Here is a 22,865-nt window from a genome sequence, read left to right as displayed (position 1 = left end):
CAAATAAAAATATCCCACCAAGACCCAGCCTGGTTTTGAAACAAAAACAACACAACGTTTTACAAATTAGAATCATCAACTTTTATAAACATTCATTCAGTAAAACAGGTATGTTCAGTAGTAGATCACTCAGTCTCCCCCCTTTTTGCAGCTGCATGTTTTACAGTAGATGAATGATCAGAAAGTGCAGCGATAAGAGTGCAGAAGCAGTGCACTTCCAGCAGCAGTCCATGTAATGCCTGTCAATCACAGTGTCTCAACTGTCTAAAACATCCACAAAATATAGGCCCCACTTCTATTTACAAAATCTCTCTGTCATTCACACACACACATGCACACACACCCACACACACATACACACACACGCGCACATACACACACGCACATACACATCTTAAGTGCATTCAAAATGTGGTTTCTACAGTATTACTGTCTTTGTCAGCAGCTTTCCATTGTTATAATCTTTTCTCTGCCTGCGCTCTTGTATGTCACGTTTTTGAAGGTAGACGTTGAGCTTTTGAATAGAGGATTGGTCCCCTGCAAAAGATGAAATATAATTTAAGTTATATAATTTTCTCATATTTACTGTTTTACTATGTAATTACCTTCACAGGTTCACAGTGCACATTTAAACCCACCCAGGAGCATTGTGCAACTTTAACTTTTTCTTGAATAAAAAGAGGATCTTTTCTTGTTAAGTGCAATCTATTGCCTACATAACTGAAGCCTTTGCAGTTTGATAACTGGGGAAATTGAAATAATGATTCTGATGGAAAATTGTGCAGCCCTATTAATCAAAATGTAAATACAACATATTTCTATTGTAGCTAACTCAAACAATTGCATATCTGCTGCACTAAATCAAATGCTCCTTTGGTACAGTGATAATAATTTAATAATAATAACTAAGATTCTACATCAAATTCCCTGTCCAACTTTAAGGCTTGAGGCTAGTACAAGAAGCAAATTCATTATATTTAAAGAAAGGACTTCTCTCTGAATGAACACCCAACAAATATTAACATTTCCAAGTTTATGTCATGGAAAACTCACCGTCTGCCATTTTGCTTTTGCTCTTTCAGCTTCAAACTTTGCCACCTCTTTCCGGTCGTGGACGGACACCAGAACCTTCCACACAGCCAACAGGATCAGGCCAATGCACACCACGGACAGAGACACTCCCAGGATAATCATGGGGATGTTAGGAGGCTCTGGGCAACCTACAACACAACAAAAAGAAACTATTACTAACATGCCTATGACATTTAGCTGCCAAGCGATGCCAATTTCCACTACAACCACCACATTTATACTTCATACATACAGCCAAGGGATTAGCTAACCTAAAAAGATTACCTATGTTTTTATTTCCAATAGGCTCCGTGCACAGTAGCATGCTAGACTGTGTCTCAAAGCTAACAGTCAGCTTTATTAAAATCATAAAACAAATGCAAATTAATTAAAATAAAGACTACCCAATTATTTTATGTGTAGGATACTTATATATAAACGATATATATAGTTTGTGGTGTTGTTCTAATACTTATAATGACTCACAGAGATAAATTTGGACAGGAAGTAATGACACTAACAGTGAACAGAGCCTATTGTTTCAGTTGTGTGATGTTGACATATATTGAATCACAAGACCAGTTATACAGAAGAATAGCTATTGCAGCTATTTGGCTCCATAGTGGTTGTACACTATGAGTATACTAGATCAAAAAACATCAGAGAGCAATTGAGACAAACATTATTGCCATTGTTTGATTGGATTAATTTTAGATTACAGCAGCACATATGCAGACTGATAAGAGGGCTCCATTATTCAGCTGCATGCTTTATTTCATATCACTGTTTGAAGAACTACTCAATCAGTTAGCTCAGGTCTATCTTTTGGCAACATTGAAGAAGCTGGAAAGACAGGTGGGACTAGAGGGTGGGAGAGTGAGACCGGGTTAATACCTGTGATTGACTGGGCTTTTCCCCCACAAAACAGCCCACGTATAAAAAATTAGGAGCAGTAGTGCATTTATACACCAGCGTATATGGACACTGAAACCAAGCTGGTTGAGCTGTACTGCCCATGGACAGAACGACAGTATGCACTGGTCTGAGCTGACAAGCGCTCTTACCCACAAGACACTGCCCCCCCACAGTGGCACCTGGTATTCCTAGTGATTTTCCATCCCAGTACTGCTCAGGCCTAACCCCAGTTTTCCAGTTAGCTTCTGAGATCAGACGCTATTGGCAGATGTTATTTTTTTATTTAGATCCTTTTGATAGATCTGTATCAGGCTATTATCATAAAAAAAATAGCTCTAGTTTTGATCAGACTATAGAGCATAACTTATGGTGTTATGGTGAGTTATGATCGCTTATGGCTGCACATCTTACCATACATCTGAAGGTCAAAGGCATTGGTCCCTATCTCACTTCCTATCACATAAAAGGAGATCCAACACTCGGAGTCTGTCATCAACGTGCACTTCATGGACAGGTTCTGGTCATAATCTGAAAGAGAAGTGAACATGGGCCAAAAACGTGAATCCTTAGATCATCTTTCTTCTCTGCATTGTAAATGTAAAGGGATATGGAGGTCTGTGCTGGCTCGTTAGTTGTGATTTCCATATCAAAGCCAACAATCTGCCCACACTATTGTATTTTAGATCTGAAGCCTGACAATCCTCAGAGATAATCAGCTCCACCTCTCAGCTTGCACATGGAAAGAAGGTTTAAAACAAAACAGGGAAGTTGAAGTCTATTAGCTATTCAGAAGTGCTATAAAAGCTTTGCCTGTACGACAAGTAAATAATATGTTCACCATTGCCCAGCCTGGGTGCACTAAAAGGGTACATTATACACATACAGATACCTGAGTCTGGAGAGGTCAGCATACCAGCAAATCTGTGACCCATCGGAAAACACAGCATTTATTCTTACACTGCACCAAATATTAAATAATGTAATTGTAGTGTATTGGGTACCCTAGAATTCTGAGAAGATTGTGAGCTGGAGAATATTGTGACATGTATTTTCCAGTTTACTTTATTTATTTGCTTTTTAATTAGGTATTAAAAGCAACCTTGTGTATGACTATATCCTAGTCCAATTTAATATTTCATCCCCAACCGCAACAACAGGGTGGAGTAAGAATGAGGAGCTTTCCTGTTGTGTTCACCTGGTGCCCCCTAGACACTGGCTGTGCTGTTGCAGGACACAAAGGAGGTAAACTTTTGTCCTGAGGGATGTCTCACCTCAAACTGCCCTGACACAGGATCTGGTGACCCTACCTGACCAGTCCTCCTGTTAAACTGCACTGAGATCTTTGACTATGACACAAAGGTGGTTAAGAAGCACAGCTACACTTGAATTTCCCTTGGGATCAATAAAGTATCTGTCTTTGTCTTACTGTAATGGCTATTATTTTCTTATCGCATAACTTTATTATATACTGTTCACTTGAATTCAACCTTCCTAACTGAGGAAAGCATTTTTGTTTCTGAGGTTGGTTGCAGAAAGAGGTTGATGCCAGTTCACTGCACACAGAATTTATTGTAGTACAAGTAAATACTAAATACTGTAGCTTTGTCAGCTGTCAAAACTATTAGCAATGTTAAACTAGATGTATAAGCCTTTCCCCTGGGGCTACAACTGATTTTAGTTCATGACGGGTGTAAGGAAAAACACCTGCACAGACTTGAAATGTTGTGTCCTATATTTTTTTTTAAGTCTCATTAATGCCCCAAGTTGTTTTCACGATAAATCAATCAAAATTTTAACTGCGAATATGTGGACTTCTTCCAAACTAAACAGTGTGGAAAGCTGAATGTTGATTTTGTCATTGTCACAGTAAATGACAGATCATTTCATTGGCCTTAGATTTTAATTATTGATGTACCCACAACGTCTATTCCAAAATGAATAGGCCTTCTACAGTTTACAACCCAATCAAAATGTTATTATATTTACTTATTGTGATCATCTTTGTTAATAAATACTTCTGGAGAAAAAATAAAGGGCTCAAGGACATAGTAACAGTGATGATCAAGTTCAACATTTGTGGACAACATGATGCCAAGAAGATCCCAACCTGCTGAAGTGTTTATAGAAATCTTAGGAAAGCTGCACTTTTGGGCACACAGCTCCGCATCCTCTTCTGCTTGGAGGTGGCACTCTACACAGTCCCTGGTGTAAAACAAGTACAAAACAGAAACAGGTTACTCTTAATGATGCTTTGATCCTTTCCCCAGACAAATCCTGGTCTTATCTGACTTTTCCCAAGGCTTCCCTCACTCTCCGCCACCGTCCTCCTCGGAACAGTGGTATCAAATAGCACTCGCCCTGACAGCTGCTTTTAAAGGAGAGAAAGGAAATCTCTTATTCCAGTGTTGGAGACATTAGTTGTCTTTTGATGTCACTTCTATAGGTGTAGACAATTCTGAACAAGGGGACCATAATGCGATACTCTTGTGCTGAAAAGAACAGTCGGATCAAGTAGCATAAAAGGCCAGTGTCTTTGTACGTTGCAGGTAAAGAAACAAGCTGATAAAAACATCTACATTACGGAGCTATTGAAGTCATTTTTAGTTGGAAAGTCTTCTCACTTGGCAGAGCTACAGGCGTCTCCGCATGTGGGGCACTTCTCACACATGTCCCCTGATGCTTCTGGGACAGAGCAGACACACTGGCCGCACTCACAGTTGCCCCGGCCGCTGCACACCGCCCCGTCCTCCGATAGGCAGGGCTCAGTGCTGGTGCTGCAGTTACAGTACTCCCCAGTCCAACCAGGGTCACAGTGGCACTCCCCACAGTCACACACGCCATGGCCTAGAAAGGTGTTTCATAAATCAGTATTAGAATATATACATACCAATGGAATAATATTACATTTGCTCAGTTTAAAGGTGCTATATTAGCCAAACTCTCTCTTGTGAGCTTTAAGTCATGTTAGAATGTTGCTACCTCCTCAAAAACATACCTGGAGTTGTGTTTTGTTTCGTTCACACATGTTTAAGTAAGCCTTTAAGCTCAATATACTAGTAGTAGTTTTCAAATTAAGAGCTACCTTTTATCTTTTGTTCAGTATTGATTGGCAATTCCAGGACTGAAATCATCTAAATTACTCTTGTGAAGGTGTATGGAGTTTCAAAACACAGTGAAGCACTTCCTGTATCTACATGACATCCCAAGGTGTAACAGAGTATGTTCTGTTTGAGAAAAGAACACAGCCTTAATGTGCAAGGTTTGTGTTAAACGTGTGTGAATGAAACAAAACAAAACTCTATTTTAGTATGGACCCTTCAAAAAGGCACTAAGGGGTTAATATGCAATGTGTTTTTGGAAAATCTAAAGTCTAAATAAAGATATGTTCTTGAGCAAAATCTGGACCAGTAATGGAAAATATGGCAAATGGCTGTTCTCTCCCAAGGTAGGGAAGTGTCTTGTCCAAGAACAGGGATTCTTATTGGTGTAATTGGATATTGCTTCTACATGGTTCTTATCCAACTAAATCCCTTTTATTAATATGCATGGAAAATATCCATCAGTCTAATTTTTCTAAGATAGCTGGTTGCACAATGCATGGTGGTGTACGATGAATGGTGTAAATGGCATTTACCTGAACTAGAAAATATGAAAGTCAGGTTCAGATAGGACTGAACAATTAATCAAATATAAATTGAGATGTAATTATCAATGATATGTCAATAATGTTTTTATATAGAAAACTGTCATAATGATTCATTTCTTATGTCATGTCATATCATATTGGTAAGTCCTAGACTCAGGCCCTTTAAATGTACAGAGCTGGATTTGAACCACCAACTTCTTTATGCAGAGGAATCTCAAAATTGCCTCAAGTTAACACTATTTATATCACTAAAACCTGGATTAAATATAATATACAAGTCTAGTTAACTAAAAAAAAGTTTTATGTGTATTTCCCACAGGTAAAGGTATAATTAATGCTATAGTATATCCTATATATTTGGATAACAAGAACTGCCTTATGGCTATAACTGACATAAGTGGGATTTGTCTGGGCCTGTATTACTAACCACATTCAGACATGATGGTGACAAAGTGCTGCAAATATGACACAATAAGATCATATTTCCTGTGGTTTGGCCTCTTTCACACTGACATTAACGCATCAGATATCATCCAGTTCTGAAGAAATCTCATTACCTCCGCACAGCTCCCCTCGAAAACGAACACAAGAGTAATTGTCGCACTGGCAGTAGGGTCCGTAGATGCGTCCGAAGCTAGAAGCATGACACACACACTTTCCACAGTAGCACTGGCCCTGTCCGCTGCATATCTCTGCATCATCGCCAGCCAAGCAGTCTCCCAACAAAGCCCTCTCCTCATTACATTCACAGTCAACTCCAATGAAGCCGGGCTGACACACACAAATGCCACACTGGAAAGCCCCCTGTCCTGGCGTGCACTGGCTGCTGTTACCCTGTGAGGGCGGACCGCAGTCACAGGAGCAGATAGAGTCCAGTTTGATGTCCAGTGTGTCCTGAAGTCCAACTGGTTTCAGAGAGAAGTGACGAGGAGCAGAAAGACAGCCAGGCAGCTCCACAGTCACATTGAACAAAACCTGAAAAGCAACATAATTGCATGTATTTGATTAGAAAAAGAACAAAATCTGTGTCTAGTTTAAAGGGGCACTGCGTAACATTTCTAGTGGAGGGTCCATCACCTGCTTGTCTAGATGGAAATGTTATTGCTTTGCCTAGAATGCTCCACAGTATAGATTAAACCTACAGTATCTATCACAAACATCACTTTGCTACATTACAGTTGAAATCTGTGGAGAGTCGCTCCTTTTCACAGAAGGAATTATTGTATTTTTCACCAATTGAAATGCCCATAATGAATAAATGTTTGCCTGATATGTTTAAGTCATACCATTGAACATTTTAGGCAAAGCAATAACATCTCCATGGAGACAAGCTGGTAGCGGACCCTCCACCAGAAAAATTGCGCAGTGCACCTTTAAAGTCAGAAATAGAGATATCCATATTATTCAGTAAATCATTTAGATAAACACAACTGCTAATCGTGCGAATGCAGCTGTAGGGTTGAAATCAGATTCTAAATACTAATATTGTAACTAGATTCTCATTTGAGCAGGTATTTATTTATACTAAAAAAGACATACACAATCTTTCCTGAACAGCTTTAGAATGATCTTGAGCTATATTAAAACAAGTATAAGACCACGTACACCAGTATATGCCCTATGGAACAAAGACAACTGAGGAATTACACAGATATAACACCACAAGGTAACAGAAAAGGAAGTATTATTTAATACTGATGATCACATTCTTGTTTAAAGAAAGAGTTTATGAAAAAGGAAGGAAGATTTGGGTTTCTGGGTACCATCAGATCTAAACCACATGCTATATGGTCTATGTAAAAAATGTGTTTTAATTTCTTGACTGATTGATGCAGAAAGCAGGAAGTCTGGACAGAAACAAAAAGACAAAATAAGTCAGTTAAATCCATATAATACTGGCTTATGGAGTTAGTCAGTTTGGGAAATACCTGCCAAGTCTACAACAAAAATAAACTAAAGACAGACTGAAATCAGATGGGATGGTGGAAGATTATTGAATTAAATGTATCCCCAGCCTCACAGGTAATAAGGAAAACAAATCTTCAGTTTAGTTGTTTATTACGCAACATAGATACAGCTAATTCTGATATGTCTTTCGCTGACTAATAAAGGTGTGGTGGAGTTTTGAAAGTGACTTCTCTCAAATCCTTTTGATGCTTCTGAGCATTGCAGCCCACAGCCCAAAGTCCTTTAATTAAATCAAAGTGTGGAAATGCATCTTCAGTGAACCAGCTTTCTGCTTTTATCTCATAAACAGCTTTAACGGGGTCAAGATCTAAAGGCAGCATAATAAGTATATCATTCATTTACAGGGATACCAGTCTCTACAAGTACTTGGTAAGTACATTTGACACATGTTTATGTTTTTCTATATATTATTTGGTTTGGTTGGGTACTACCTGTGGTAAATATTTATCCTATATTTATTGTTTTACAGGAGTCAAGTTCATAGACCGTATATATAAATGGACATAGCTAACCTGTTCATAATAAAAAGTGTTCATGAGGGTGCTTCCAAATCCATCAAGTTTGAAAAATGGTCACCTCTTTCTGTGTAACTACTGCAGTGAGACTTGTAATTTTGGTTTTGAAATGTTTGTATTAACCCGCTCTACATAATCCTGGTGTTTTCATTTCTCTATTTTGTCCATAAATAAATTCCTAAACTGTTGATTCTGATACTTTTGAAAGTAGCCACCTTTGGCAGATACAACAGATATTCACACATTCTTTTTACAACAGAAATCAAATATGCTTCAGACAGTTCTTCCAGAGTCTCTTACAGAAGTTCTCATAAATGTCTGGCACTTGTAGGTTGCTTGGCTTTCATTCTTCTGTCCAGTTCATCCCAAAACCAGCTCGATGGGGTTTAAGTCTGGAGACTGTGCTGGACACTCCATGTTTTCAAGCTTACTATCTTGTTCTTTTTTCCTGAGGTAGTTTTGGCAGAGCTTGGACTTGTATTTTGTTATCTTGTATCTTTTTTAACCTCTGGCTGTTCAGTACTTACATTTGTTCCATTTCAAACTATTCAGTGGACTTGCACGACTTGAATTGCAATCAATAGCTGGAAAAATGTGGGTGTTCTAAAACTTTTGACCGGTAGTGTATATCATATGTGCTGGCCATGCTCAACCAGGAAGTAAAATTATAACCTTCGCTAAAATAATGAAAGAAAATCTATGTATCTATGTCAAGTTAATTGCATTTTAGTCATATATATTTGAATTTACCGTTTCTCCAGGTTTAATGTTGGAGCAGCGTTTCATGTCCGTGGTGACAGTCCCGTTTGGGCAGATGGCTGTGAAGGACATCTGCAGATCCTCTGTGTCACCGAGAACTTCCAACTCTATCTCTGAACGCAGCTCCTGGAAAAACAGACAGTAGGTTTTCATCAGCTGTATTTTTGTATACTGTCTATTTATGCTTTCAAACGCAAAATTAAAAACATGACAGACAATAGAAAAGCACATGGCAATTCTGCAGGTTCACTATGTTTTCTGCCACCTCCATGGAGATAGAATTCCTTCTCCTTGAATTATCCATGTGTTTTATAGCTAAATAAAATAGAAAAAAACATAAGTTAATCCCATGTTCGTGCCTACAGGTCTTCATGGAGAAAAGCAGGTGCAAAGGTGGCTGTCTCTTCACCACAAAAGTTACATAGTGCAACTTTAAAGGGTCCATATTGTGTTTTCTGATCTACTGTATTTTTGTAAAGTTCTTTTCCTCCTCACACATACCCAGTTGTTGAAACCAAAGCAGATGTTGTTGAAACAAAAACAAATGTGACTCATCTATTTACAAGAAGATAAGCAGAAATTAAACCTGAAATACAGGTCAGGTCTATGGGGAGGCCTGTTTTTCATGGCATTTTTAAGCAATACAAACCTCCATAATGGAATGAATGCAAAATAGACAAGTTTCATAATACTATGGAACATTCCAGGCAAAACAATCATATCTCCATGGAGACAAGCAAGTGGTGGACCGTCTGCCAGAAAAGTCACACAGTGCACCTTTAAGTATAAAAGCAGAGTAAATATACAAGCTCCTCCCAGCATCCAAACCAGCATATTTTCAACTCAACATGACTACATCTGTTGTGATTAATGGCGTATAAAATGACGCTTCAGATGGGATTACACACTGACACTGCATTGACCTCAGAAGCATTGAATTATTTTAAAATCTTTTATCCCACTTTTAGCATGAGTCATGTACCAGGTGTGCTTTTTACCTGCGGAAAGAGTGACAGCTCACCCCAGCTAAAGTAAAGACTGTGTTTGACTCACTAATGAACTCTGTGACGGACTGTCTGGGCGCTAAAAGAAAGCTAATTGCGTGTTTTCGTTAAGTCTTAAATTCAACCGTATTCTCACCGTTGCCAAGGATACAGCTAAATGGGAAACACCCTATAAAAGAGATTAGTCAGTGCATGATGTAAAGACTCAATTGTTTTCTGGCTATCAAGTGTGGGTCTTTGATGTGGTTAAGGCAGAACACAAGTCTATGTGAGGTTACAGCTGAGGTAATGGGAGCAAGTGGCACTTAAAGAAAGCTAGTACAGAGGGACTTGAAGGAAAAATATAGGTTCAAACTAAATGTAAATGTGTTTTCTGAGCCATTAGTGCATTATTGTGTTATGAGAGACAGAAACAAAGTGACTCCCAACAACCCCTGAAAATGTAAAACCTATATAGATATTACACTAACTAATATTTTAATAACTATAAAACCTGTATTTTAAATAGTTGCAAAATGATATAACAGCTCGAATTACTTTCCACAGGTTAATTAAAGTATCTCATTTTATTTTAGTGAGACTAAGGTTGTGTTCATCCTAGTGCATTCACCATATCCAAACTGGGATTATAGGACAAAACCAGAATTTAAACCTGGAGTAGACTAGGACCAAACAAGGACTAGAATAGAACCAAATCAAGTCTGCATCAGGGTTAAACAGGCTCAAATTAGGACCAAATAAGGATGCACCCAAAGAAGCGATGAGAAATACCAAGGAGAAAAGTATAAGGCTTTGTCCTCCTTTGCCTCCTGACTACAGATAAACAAACTGAGAGACAGTGCATGGACACAACACACAGAAATAAACTTGACACTTTATATGACGTTATCTTTTAAAGAATTTGCCCTTGGGAATGAACAAAAGTAATTCTGACTCATATCTTTGAACAACAACTTCTTTAGTCCATGAATTGGCTTTAAAGCTATAACTTTTGTCTGAAATGTTTCACAGTATGGCATTAAATTGATCTATCTCCATAGAGACAACCAGGAGGCTGAGTTACATGTCAGGTCTATGGAGAAGAGACCCAACGCACAACAATGCATGTTTCAAGGTATTTTTGAGCAATAAAACAATTGATCAAGTACAAGAAATAAAATTCCCATAGAGAAAAGACCCCCCACCAGACAGGTTACATAGTGCACCTTTAAATATCCTCCTGGGATCTGAAGAAAAAAAGTATATATTACACTATATACTTTTTTGGTGATTTTTTATCTGTTTGGAGGTAAATGAACACCTTAGCATTTAGATTTTGTAAATTTTATGTTTATTTATAATTTTATAACATGTCCTATGTAATGGACACCAGGGACATTTTGATGTTAAATCCATGTTAAGTTAACAATCTAACAAAAACAACTTTTTTGATGACTGACATCTCTGACAAGCTTCTACAGTTGCCTCAAAAAGGTTTTAGATTTATTTAAAAATTTAATAATTAATAAAATTATTATTATTATATTATTATTATTATTATTATTATTATTATTATTATTATTATTATTATTATTATTATTATTATTATTATTATTATTATTATTTTATTATGGTGGGGCCAAAAACTCCTATTGAGTTTTTTTTTTTCATTTTATTTTTTTTTATCCTGGACATGATAGTACCCAATAATCCTTCAGCCCTATTTAAGCAGCGGAACAATAGTCCTCCCATTAAGAGTCTATCTCAAAACACTTAAAATATTGACTAAAGACTGGTTAACTCAATGTCCACTATAAAAGACACAAATGAATGGGCCGGGTCTCAGGAGGATGTTGACAGGGCCCATATTATGCTATTTTGTGATCTATGTTATAATGTTGTTTTCTCATCACAAAAAAACTTGAGGTTGTGTTTTGTTTCGTTCACACATGTTTAACACACAAACCCTGCATATTTAGGCTGAATTCTTTTCTTAACCAGAAAACACACCCTCACTAAAATCATTTAGATAATTTCAGCCTTGGAATTTCCCATTTCTACTAAACAAAAGGTAAAAGGTAGCCTTTATCTTGAAAACGACCACTGCATGACATCATAAGGTGGAACAGAACATTGGAGGTGTTGACAGACTAATTATAAAGAGCTACTCAAACATGTGTAAAGTCCAGGTTTGCTTTTGATGAGGTAACATCATTATAACTTGGCTTAAAGCTCATAAGAGTCAATTCTGTGTAATGAAGGACAATTAAAATCTATAAGGGACTTCTGAAAGTTGAATATCTTTAGAGAGAGTGAGTGCACAATAAGAAAGAGCAGGAGTTGGAAGGCTGTGATCAAACAGCGCAGTGGGACAAGAAGAGACATGCTGCCAACAAGCTGATGCAGAGGACCAGTGGCAAAGAAAAAATGTGATAGAAGAAAGAAAGAAAGCAGAAAAGCCAGAAAATAAGAAACAAGATGATGACAAGCTTCAGTTAAATTGAGCTTAATGAAAAACAGATCATATAATCACACAGGCTATAGGTTCCTGTTATGTTTTAGGGTTTACACAAGTTTGGTCAAATATAACACTGCTATTACATTGCAGTGTAGTATATTTCAAATTAAGTAATCTAAAAATACCACAAGAAAACCTATTTAAGCTTCAACGAGCTAAAAATAAACACAGAATAAAAACAGCATAAGGTTAATGCAAACAAAACTGAGTTCCACAATACACAATAGAACTAAACCAGAACTAAATCTGGACTAAACCAAGACTAAATCTGAACTAAATGAGGACAAAGGGAGATAAAAGTAAGGAATTAACCAGGATTTAACAAGTGAAAACTAAGACAAAACACAACCAAGACAAATCTAAGACTAAACAAAAAATATTTGCAGTATTAAACTCTAAACTAAATGAAATACCAAACCAAACACAAAAAATATATCTTTAAAATTAAAACAAATTATTGGTGACTTAAAAACTCCATCAGAAGAAGTCCACACATAGTGCCCACGCCACAGTTTAAAAATCAGAGTATTTAATGACTACAGAAGCAGTGTCTTACTTTGTAGGCTGTTACAATCAGTTCCAGGATGTTCCTTGAATCTTCAGCCAGGACTCCCACAGTAGCTCCAGGTATAAAGTTTGCATAGTTCTGTGGATATAAAAAAACACATTAATAACAAGGTCAATGTAACTTTTGTGGGCAGACGAAATGTGCAGAGAAGCAGGGGCCAGTTGTAACAGGTTGCATGTGGCTCATTCAACAAATATGCCCATAGTCCACCAACCAACAAACACTGGCGATGTTTTCGACAGAGGTGATGAGGTGAGACAAAATGTACTATGGCTGCGTACCTATATTCAATAGTTTAAGTGCAATTATATGATTATGTGCACCGCATTTACTAAATACAAATTATAGTTATAGCTCTGTTTTTGTCCCCTGAGGCTGTTCATCAAGTCATTCAGAAAAATGCTTTGATTATGTAAGATTATATTAGGATGATTGAAGACTGACATTTTAGAAGACAACACTGCAATGTGCCATTCAGTGGTGGAAGTATTCTATTTTATAACTGGTTTGTAGCTCTTTTTATTTGTGAATTTTAGTTTGTTTTCTCAGACTATACACATGTTAAAAATACCCCCCTCAGCCTTTTCAGCAGGTCTCACACAATATGAAAAAAAACAAAAACTTTTCAGTCCAGTTAAGAAATGTGGGGGGATAGAAAGTACAGATACGTAATCTTAAATGTAGTGAACTAAAAGTAAAACGTATCCACTTTAAAATGGACAGTAAAAGTAAAGTACAGATACCTAAAATATATACTTAATTACAGTACTTTACTACTTGTACTTGTTACATTCCACTACTCTATATGAGACACTACATAACAACGGTGAATACCGTGTCTATAAGATCAACTGTAAAACGATCCAGAAGCACAGGAAATAAAATGCAATTTATGTTTTTTATTTTATTTAAAATTACTTCCAGAATATAATTACGAACTTCACTAAAATTTTGTTATTAAGTTATTACACTTTTCCAGTTTACAAATGCTTAAAAACACTTACCTTATAGATGTTTATCTGCTCTTGTGTTACCGCAAATATTAGCAAAATGTTATTCTCCACCACCTTATCTATCAGTTGACCCAGAGTTGGATACTCCTACAAAACCACAAAAAGTTTAATAGGCTGCCTGCTCTTTGAAAAACAAGAAGTGAGCTCATGTCCTCATTTACCTGCTTTGTGGACATGTAGTATTCATTATCAGAGTTCAGGTGACACTGTCCATCGTTGGGGACCACAATACCGGCCATTTTACTGTCCATCCCAAAATGTGAGTCTGCATCACTCACAAAGACCAGTAGACGCATTGAGTCGTTTCTCCACCCAATCCTCTCCTGATAAAACACAATAAGCAGCTCATTATAGAAAAATATAGTACTGCACATGTGTATTGGTTATTCTCAAAACCTGACTATTTAGATGGCATCGTGCATTCAATTACATTTATAAAGATGATGTTAAAAATAAGAAGCAAAATAGTTATTTTACTCTAATTGCTGTATGCAAGTTTTGAAATTAATGCTCTTTACACATGTACCGAAACTGCACTAAAATAAACCATTGAGAGACCACAGACCATATAGGCACTAGTTCTTTTCCACGTTTTATTCAATGTGGAAAACTATAACTAATAATCTGTTCATAAACTGTTCAACTGTTCTACAAAATGGCATGAGAAGGATCTACTTCCTTAAGGTCTGGCAGATAACTGCATCAGGCCAAGTTACAAATCAGATCCGAGGAAGGGTTACAGTCTCAAGGATATATGGTTTTCAAATAAAACAATGCAAGATGAATGCAATACTGGTAAACATTCTAGGCAAAGCAATAAGATCTCCATGGAGACAAACAGGTAAGTCAAAATAGTGTTAAATTCCTTCAGAGTGTGCTGGATCCAAACATTTTAATCTGTTGTTCAGTCTGTTGTGTTGCCCTCTTCTACTTCTTATTGTATGAATATGGGTACAGATTACCCCCTTAACTATAGCATCAGGCAGAGTACACCAACATACTGGCCAGTTAAATGCTATTTCTATTATCTTTAACATTCTGACAATACATTAAATACTTCTCATGTCATATTGTGCAATCTGTCATAATTTGATTCAAATAAATGTAATGAGTAATAGTTAGGCTGATATTAGTAGTATAAGTAAGTAAATATAGATGATACTTGATAATATAACCAAACTCTAAAGCAGAATTATCCCCCAAAAAGTATTCTAAATGAACAAAAATATAAACTGCAATAAAGTAAGTAGTAGCTAGTAAGTTATGTAGTTAGTTTGTATTCAGCACTCTACAACACAATACAGAAAAATAACAAAATTTTTTCCAGTAGTGCAAGGAAAAAGTACCCACAATAAGTACTAACCCAAAATGATTGTTGCATCTGTATCTGAATGATAAGTCGATATATTATTCATTGTGACAAGTATAGTCATAGTTATAACAGTGTAACAATACAACAACTGTAATTTACCCCACAGACTGCTGCCTGCATGACCGCATCAAAGCCACACTCTGGGACATCGATGTTTGCGGATACGTGTTGCCGTGCCACAATCTCGTTGAACTTGTCCGTGCTACTCGTCAGAGAAAGGACGTGTTTATATCCAAATGTTGGCAGGCAGTGTGAATTCACACTACTGTCAACACAAGAAAGTGAAAGTTGAGATGCTGAACTTTTGGATCCAGTTTTAGAAAAGACTTTTGAGAAACTTAATACCTGCAAGGGTTGGCCAGTTCTTGTTCGGTGATCTTGATAAAAGGTAGGACAGGTTTCTCCACAAAAGAGCCAAAGCCCATTCGGAATTTACTGGTGAGTTTAGCCATTTCTTTGGACAAGGAAGAGCCCAGTTCTTTAATCATCTCCAAATCGTCGATCATGGAGGCGGACAGGTCCATGAGATAATAAACATCCACTGGATAGTCCTCTGTGTGCTGCACTTTAACTTGGAAAGTGACCCGGCTACCTGCATGATAATAAAATCACCTTATTAAACAAATAAACAATATTTGACTGTTGTGACTGGCAATCGATTTGTTCATGTTGTACTGCATGTTTAAATGTTTTTTGGCAGATAGAATAATCCTAAATGCATAATTTAACAAAAATATTGTAATATTATAAAAAATATAAAATCCCATTCTAAATAAAACAGAAATTTAAAAAAAAAAGCATTTTATTTCTCAGTCCAGTGCAATAGGGTCTTTTCAAAAACAGGAAAGTCACATTTAATGCCTCTAAAAAATTGCATCATGAATGCCATGCCAAATATTCCTTCATTTCAGTCAAATACATTGTTTTATAATTTGCCCTAACTGACCTAGGGATGTATTATCCACCTTTTTCAGTTCTGATACTGATTTCAATACTATGGCTTTGTGGCAACCAATATCAGATGCAGAGAATGAGAACAGCATTTATTTTGTTTTAACAAAAATGAAATGAGACAAAACATGTTATGCATAGCTGTTATTTATCTCTCAAGTAACCACAGAACAAATTTGTACAAATAAAAATGAATAATTCAAACATTATTAGACTTTCTGGGCCAACGACAACCAGTGAATACTCAAATTATATCAGTACATCCAACCAGAATATCAGATATTTACTAAGCTGATATCCGATCCAGCAAATTTTAGGGGAAAGTATATCTGGATGCATACCAGGACGAAGGTTGAGAGTCATCTTTTGTGGGGAGATCTGGGTGCCATTGGTGTCATTGGTCTTCTTCCCGAGAGGCTGGTCCTGGAGGGTTTGGCCATTGGAAACTGGAAACTCCACCTGGTCCTTTGCACATCCCTTTTCTAATAACTTATCCAGTGTGTCACATCTTTCACCCATCGAAAACCAGTCTGTGAAGTTCTGAAGAATTGTAAAAACATACAAATACTACATTACTGAGATGTACTTTTGAGGTTATTGTAGGTATGTTACTGCTAAATTAATTGTATGAAGCACATTTCACCTCTAAACAATTAATGCAATGAGCTATGAGTTATTGTAGAATAGCACCTGGCGTAACATGTATATAAACCTAATGGAATCACAACTTTATAATGCACACTAAACAAAGAGCTGATAACACCTTTACAACAGATTCTGGGCATTTCCCTTTTTTTTTTTTTTTTTTTTTTTTTTTTTTTACAAGAGAGTAAAGGTTGCCATATAGGACCACAGCTACCTTGGAAGATTTGTTTCATTGTACAGACATATATAATAACATCGCTATCTATAATGAACACACACCAGCTGCTTGTTTATGTTTTTTTTTTTTTTCCAGTTACAGGACTTGCACTCACCTCCTGCTTGCACCAGGCACAGTGGGGACTGAGCTGCAAACACTGATCACAAGTCACTGAGCTGCCATCTGAACACGATCCTGCATCAGCACATTTTAGCTTTATTATATGCATTATAAAACACTAAAATCTAAGCCATGCATGTAACTATAACAACACAGTTTTGAGTAAAATTTTTAACAAGATTCTTTAATGTGATAGTCATAGTAAAAGGCCGATGTTTTAAAGGAGCCAGAAAAACGCACATTCAATTTATATATGGCTTTTAGTGTTTTAATAGTTCCACCTTAAAGTTATGTGTAATAATTATATAACCATTCATAATGCAATTGAGAGATACATGTTTTAAGTTACTACTACTAGCACAGTAGTAGAGCAAACAAATAATAGCCTAATATAACTAAATGAGTGTGGGCAGTCAACTTTCCATTTCCACAACTGAATTGTTAAAAATGGAAATATGGTTCCTATATTTACACAGACAGTGACAATAGTCTGCAGCATGCTGTTTTCATAATAGTATTTCAGTTCTGCATAGCATCAGTTTTGCATATAGGCCTACTCCAAACTCCCACCTGCTACAAACTCGTGTTAAAATCATACCAAATGTACCTGCTTCTGACTCATGATAGCATAGTGCCCTAATAAAAGAAACGTAGTTACTGTTTCTTTCAGGAATTTAGTCTGCCAGCAAAACATGAATAGCCTTGAAAGCAGATAATAAAATAAAGTTACACCCACATTCAACAAGCTGCATTCTTTTTTTTAATCATATACACTGACTCTCATATCCAACTTTTTCTTACCCTCCACGCTGTAACTCCAGTAGCTCAGAGTCAGAGCCAGCAGAAGAAACCCCATTAGTCCGTAAGGTTACTGCAAAACACCACACAGCATTGGCACAGACTTTCCACGTTGTTTCATATTTACAAAGAGAGCAGCCAACCCTCCTGTCCCGTGTCATGTGTCCCGGGAGCAGAGCGGAGAGGAATGAGCCGTGCTGCGACCTACCTGCGCTGGCGTGGGCGGGGCCTGTTCTACCTGCGCTACCTATGGGCGGGGCCTATTCTACCTGCTCGTCGCTACTGCCTTTTATGTTCACTTCCGCTCAGGTGAAAAGTGACAGGGCAGCGCGTCAACATATCAACTCAGATTTGACGGTAATTTCACTCAAGGTGATTCACTGATAACTGGAAGTGTGGAAATGTGGACTAGCTAAACAATTAAACCTCACCAATTAGCCCGTCACACATTTAAGCTAGGCTACATTGTTAGCATATGCTTATATGCAGGCTATAGGCTATTTGGAACATTAGGACGTATATAGAACCAACATAATAAGGCTAATATTAAAATGTATTTTATCTTTTCTTTTGCACAAAATTCACAATGTACTTAATAATAGGCTAAATGTTTGTCAGTAGTGTAGTGTAGTTAATGCAATTATTTATGATTTAATTGACAAGAGGGCGCCCTTAAGTATTTTGACTGTAATAGTAGTAGCCAATTTATGGCAACAATCAGTCACTATATAGCACCAACCTCTAACAAAACACATTTATCCAAAAGCCTAAATAATCTAGGCCTATTAGCCAATGAGACATCAATCTTTCTGTAGCTCAACTGAGATGTATATGTATTTATATAACAGATGTATTTTTGTATGTTTGAGTATTAAAAGGAAACCAGAACTTGAACTGTGGTCTATACAGAGTAATAAAGTACAGACAGGCTACACCATGAGCAAACAGCTCCAGACGCCATAAAAGAAGTGTTAATCTTTAACACTGAATTCTGCCAGAGATAAATCATTGTTATTGTCATACAGGAATACATTTGCACTTGAACGTTCTCTGGAGACATGAGGGATGAGTGTCTCTGTGACTGTGACAAGGGGGACGAGGAGGGAGCTGCGTAGGTGTTGCTCATTGACAGCTGCTCTGTGAATATCGTCCCAACTCCCAAGAATCTCACAATTCAGCACCACGCCCCAAAGGATCTGAGTAAGTCACATCTGCCACCCCAAAAGTCCCCCGCAGCTTCGGGCCACCCACTACCATCCCATCCCGCTACCATCCCATAACGTCCCGCTACCATCCCATATCATCCCGCTACCATCCTGCTCTCCTTATACTTGATGTTTGTGATAAATGCCTTGTCTCAAGGCTTTGTGTTTATAATCCAGCAGCTTTTCCCAAACCATCCCCCTCTTTCATTTCTACACTTCACTCCTGTCATTTTGTCTGCCCCAGTCTACCTGAGATTACCTTTGGTGTAGCTCCACCCATTTCATGTTCCTCCTTCTCCTTCCTATTACCTTGATGTTCTTTACTCAACTTATATTAATCAGTATATACCAAATAATGCTTAATGTCAGATATTTTGTCCCAAATGTCAGATATTTTGTGTGACAAAATATATAATTGTGTGACCGTTATATAATTGATATTGCAATCATATTGTACATTAAGGTCGTTGAATTAAAGTTATTAACGATCTACTCACAAAATTGGTAGAAATAACGCTACTTACATTATTGTATGCTATTAACTTAATTGTCCTGTCATTTATTTACAAATTAAGTGATAATGAGCATAAAAACAGAAAATAACTGGTTGTCACTTTTGACTTTATGACCTGTCAGGCCTTTCATTCATTCAAAACCTGACTTGTTCACACTTTTAACAGACTGTACCAACATGAAAACAAACTGCCTCTTGGTAAAATAAAACTCTCTATATAATAATAAATTAGTAATTTGCATAGTAAAACTTATAAACACAGTTAAATACCAGGTGTAACACTTATTGGTGCAGTAATCGCTCTCACCTTCAGGGGCGTCCTCTGAAAACATGCTGTCCGTGCCGTCAGACCGTCTCCGTCGTCATAGAGTGAAAATGGTGAGAAACAAGAGGAGAGGAGCTGCTTTGGCCCAGTACATTCGGTCCGATTCTGCCCCCGTGGAAGATGGGTAACAGTAAACCTATTGTAGCGCAGTCCCTTTATGAAGCAGGGCTCTTCTGGGTGACCCCTCTGCCCATGCTGCCTGCCCCATGCGCTGGGGTCATGAGTGGGTGTTAGCACAAGCTCCGACTCTCTCTCTCTCTTTCTCTCTCTCTCTGATACTGACTGACAGTAACAACTGCCGGCTGTGAGGTTTATGGACCTCCACCACGTTAGCAGGCGCCACAATACAATATGTGTACAGTATATCTACAGTAATTAAACTGATTTGATTCATCTTTGTACTGACTCGTATAGAGTTATGATTGATTAGGGCAAGTCATTTTTATTTGTGTAGCACGGTTTATGCAACTACCTCATAGTGATGACAGATGAAAACTCAGATAACTTTGTCACATTTATTGATTATTGATGATTCATTTTTAGGATCTTTTCAAATAATTATACATAAAGTGCATACAAATCCATAAAAAATTATCAATTTAAAATACACACATTTTAATTACATAAAATAAAATGCGATTAAAGGTGCAGTAACAAATGTGGTTCAAAAACATTCTTAGTGTGAGCAGGGTAGTGTCTCCACTGATCTGACCTGAACTCTGTGGCTCAATGGTGTCACCTGTTTGTTTCCATGGCGATAGATAAGTTACGTGCCATACCATACTCTGAAACATTCTAGGCAAAGTAATTACATGTCCATAGAGACAAGCTGATAGCAGACTTATCAGGAAAATTACATAGTACATGTTTATAAATTACAGAATAAAACACATTATTTTTGTATTGCAAATCTGACTTTTGTGTCATGTTTCACAGAAAATACAATAATACAATAAACAGAACACAGTCATACATTCCCATTAATGTGATCTTGAATCAATTATACATTTAATATATGTAATGTGTTGAATAAATAAAACCCAAACCAATCAAAACTACTCAAATCACTCTAGATATTATTATTATCAGTGTAAATCTTGAACAGAATTTGATTTCAGGCAACAGGGGGTGTAAAAAGGCTGCAAAAAAGACACCCCAAATTAAATTGTTTGAAAATTAAGTTTGTCCAAGTTCAATTACTTCCTGGAGTAATCGCGGGCCAAGGAGAGGAGTATCACTGTAGTAATCCAGCCTCCTTCAAGTGATGGTATGGCAGGAATGCAGGTAAACAAATAAGATCGAAACTCAATAATGGAAGGCAGGATATGGACTTTAAACTCCTTATTGTGGTGGTAATAAGACCCGTGTATATGAGCAACCAGTAGAATTTAAAGGGTTAATAATTTAGTCCATTTTAGTGAGCCAAGAAATATGGTATATTGTTGTAGAACAAATTGAATATTGTTTTTAATCATGTACCTACGTGTATAGTGTCATTCCAATATGATTTGATCTACCCAAAAAATCCAGTAACTACACAGTGGTACTGTGTAACTTTTCTGGTGGAGGGTCCACCTTCTACTTGTCTCCATGGAGATATTACTCTTTCACCTGGATTATTCCACAGTATGGAAATAAACTTGGAAATCACATTGGAAACAGGTTAGTAGTCAGATCTATGGAGAAGCAAGTCTGCACATGGTAAGAATTCTTGTTTTTTAAGGTATTTTTGAGATATAAAACACCTTGATTGAACAAATGCAAGGGAGATATGTCTAATGCTCTATGTGGTGGATACTTCTGCCACCACTCCATAGTGTCAGTATTATTTAATTTTCATTATTATTTACATTAAGTTAATTACACTACACATAATTTAATTCCGTTATTTAGACTTATGTTCTAATTTGAGTGCACGCATTTTAGTTAATATAAGTCTAATTTACTTACACTTGTTCTTTTTGTTTTTTTGAGCACCAGACGGAGGACCCTGGGAGAGACCATCAGGACTCAGCAAAGGGGGGAGCACTATTTAGTTTGTTTTACTAAGTTAATTTGTTTAGTTCTGTTAAGGTCACATTATTATCACTTATTATTTTCTGTATTATAATTATTTGCTTTTTTGTTTACTTTGATTAAGTTATTGGTTTAGTTAGTTAATTAGTGTAATTCCTCCCTCTTGTGTTTAGCTTTAGTTGGTCCTCAGGTATTTAAACACACCTGCTCCTTTGTCTGGGGGGGTTAGTTTTGTTCTGTTCAGCTTGATTTTGAGTTACCCCAGTTGGGCCCAGCTTTTTTGTTAATAATTTGCCTAATTTGAGCCTTTGTTAAATTATATCTTTTTTGGCTTTATTAAATTTAAACTTATTTTTATACCTTGTCTTTGCCTTTCTGTTTGGTCCACTACACTCTACAATGGAACATTCCAGGTGAGGAAGTAACATCTCCATGGATACAAGCAGATAGCAGACCCTCTACCTTAGAAGTTACACAGTACACCTTTAAACACAAACTCAGCACTATTGACATGATTAGATATTTTGTGTTTTCCATGCATCTTTTTTTTTTTTTTTTTACTATATGCCCTTCCTGATCAAACGCTCTTAATTATTTTGTCTTGGGGCAAATGGCTACGATGGTTTGGGACCAGATTTATGACAGGAACAAAACACTTTTTATTTGATTTGCTGCTAAAAACCTGATGATTTTTTACACAACAGGTGGAAGTCATAAACGTGAAGCATGTGATGTGTTACTGTAAT

At 37.0% G+C, this 22,865-nt stretch overlaps 1 protein-coding gene across 2 annotated transcripts; it reads right to left on the bottom strand.

The window, feature by feature from the left end:
- Window positions 1-66: 66 nt before the first annotated feature.
- On the bottom strand, window positions 67-18,213 carry itgb6 (integrin, beta 6). Of its 2 annotated transcripts, XM_020938762.2 has the most exons (16): window positions 18,203-18,213; window positions 18,063-18,132; window positions 17,257-17,336; window positions 16,621-16,819; window positions 15,674-15,920; window positions 15,428-15,593; window positions 14,118-14,279; window positions 13,948-14,043; window positions 12,932-13,021; window positions 8,866-9,000; window positions 6,190-6,607; window positions 4,608-4,830; window positions 4,094-4,188; window positions 2,398-2,514; window positions 1,054-1,220; window positions 67-537 (listed from the first exon to the last, which is right to left on the bottom strand). In XM_020938762.2, the coding sequence occupies exons 2-16, from the start codon at window positions 18,115-18,117 to the stop codon at window positions 439-441; spliced, it is 2,349 nt and encodes a 782-aa protein (XP_020794421.1). In that variant the 5' UTR covers window positions 18,118-18,132; window positions 18,203-18,213; the 3' UTR covers window positions 67-438. The 2 variants fall into 2 exon arrangements, with proteins under 2 accessions (XP_020794421.1, XP_020794420.1); XM_020938761.2 differs by having other exon boundaries at window positions 18,063-18,212.
- Window positions 18,214-22,865: the final 4,652 nt, after the last annotated feature.

This window comes from Boleophthalmus pectinirostris, unplaced genomic scaffold (genome assembly GCF_026225935.1).
Source record: "Boleophthalmus pectinirostris isolate CB_2022bp ecotype Guang Dong unplaced genomic scaffold, ASM2622593v1 HiC_scaffold_19, whole genome shotgun sequence".
Classification (NCBI taxonomy): domain Eukaryota; kingdom Metazoa; phylum Chordata; class Actinopteri; order Gobiiformes; family Gobiidae; genus Boleophthalmus; species Boleophthalmus pectinirostris.
The sequence above is the reverse complement of the archived record's forward strand: the minus strand, read 5'-3'. Positions and strand labels throughout refer to the sequence as shown.

Excerpts from the sequence above, each read along its gene's own strand:
- itgb6 (XM_020938762.2), bottom strand. The coding sequence starts at position 18,117 with ATGGGGTTTCTTCTGCTGGCTCTGACTCTGAGCTACTGGAGTTACAGC. Across the intron at positions 17,337-18,062 it reads CTGGAGTTACAGCGTGGAGG|GATCGTGTTCAGATGGCAGC; the intron begins GTAAGAAAAAGT and ends GTGCTGATGCAG. Across the intron at positions 4,189-4,607 it reads GACGCCTGTAGCTCTGCCAA|GGACTGTGTAGAGTGCCACC; the intron begins GTGAGAAGACTT and ends GTTTTACACCAG.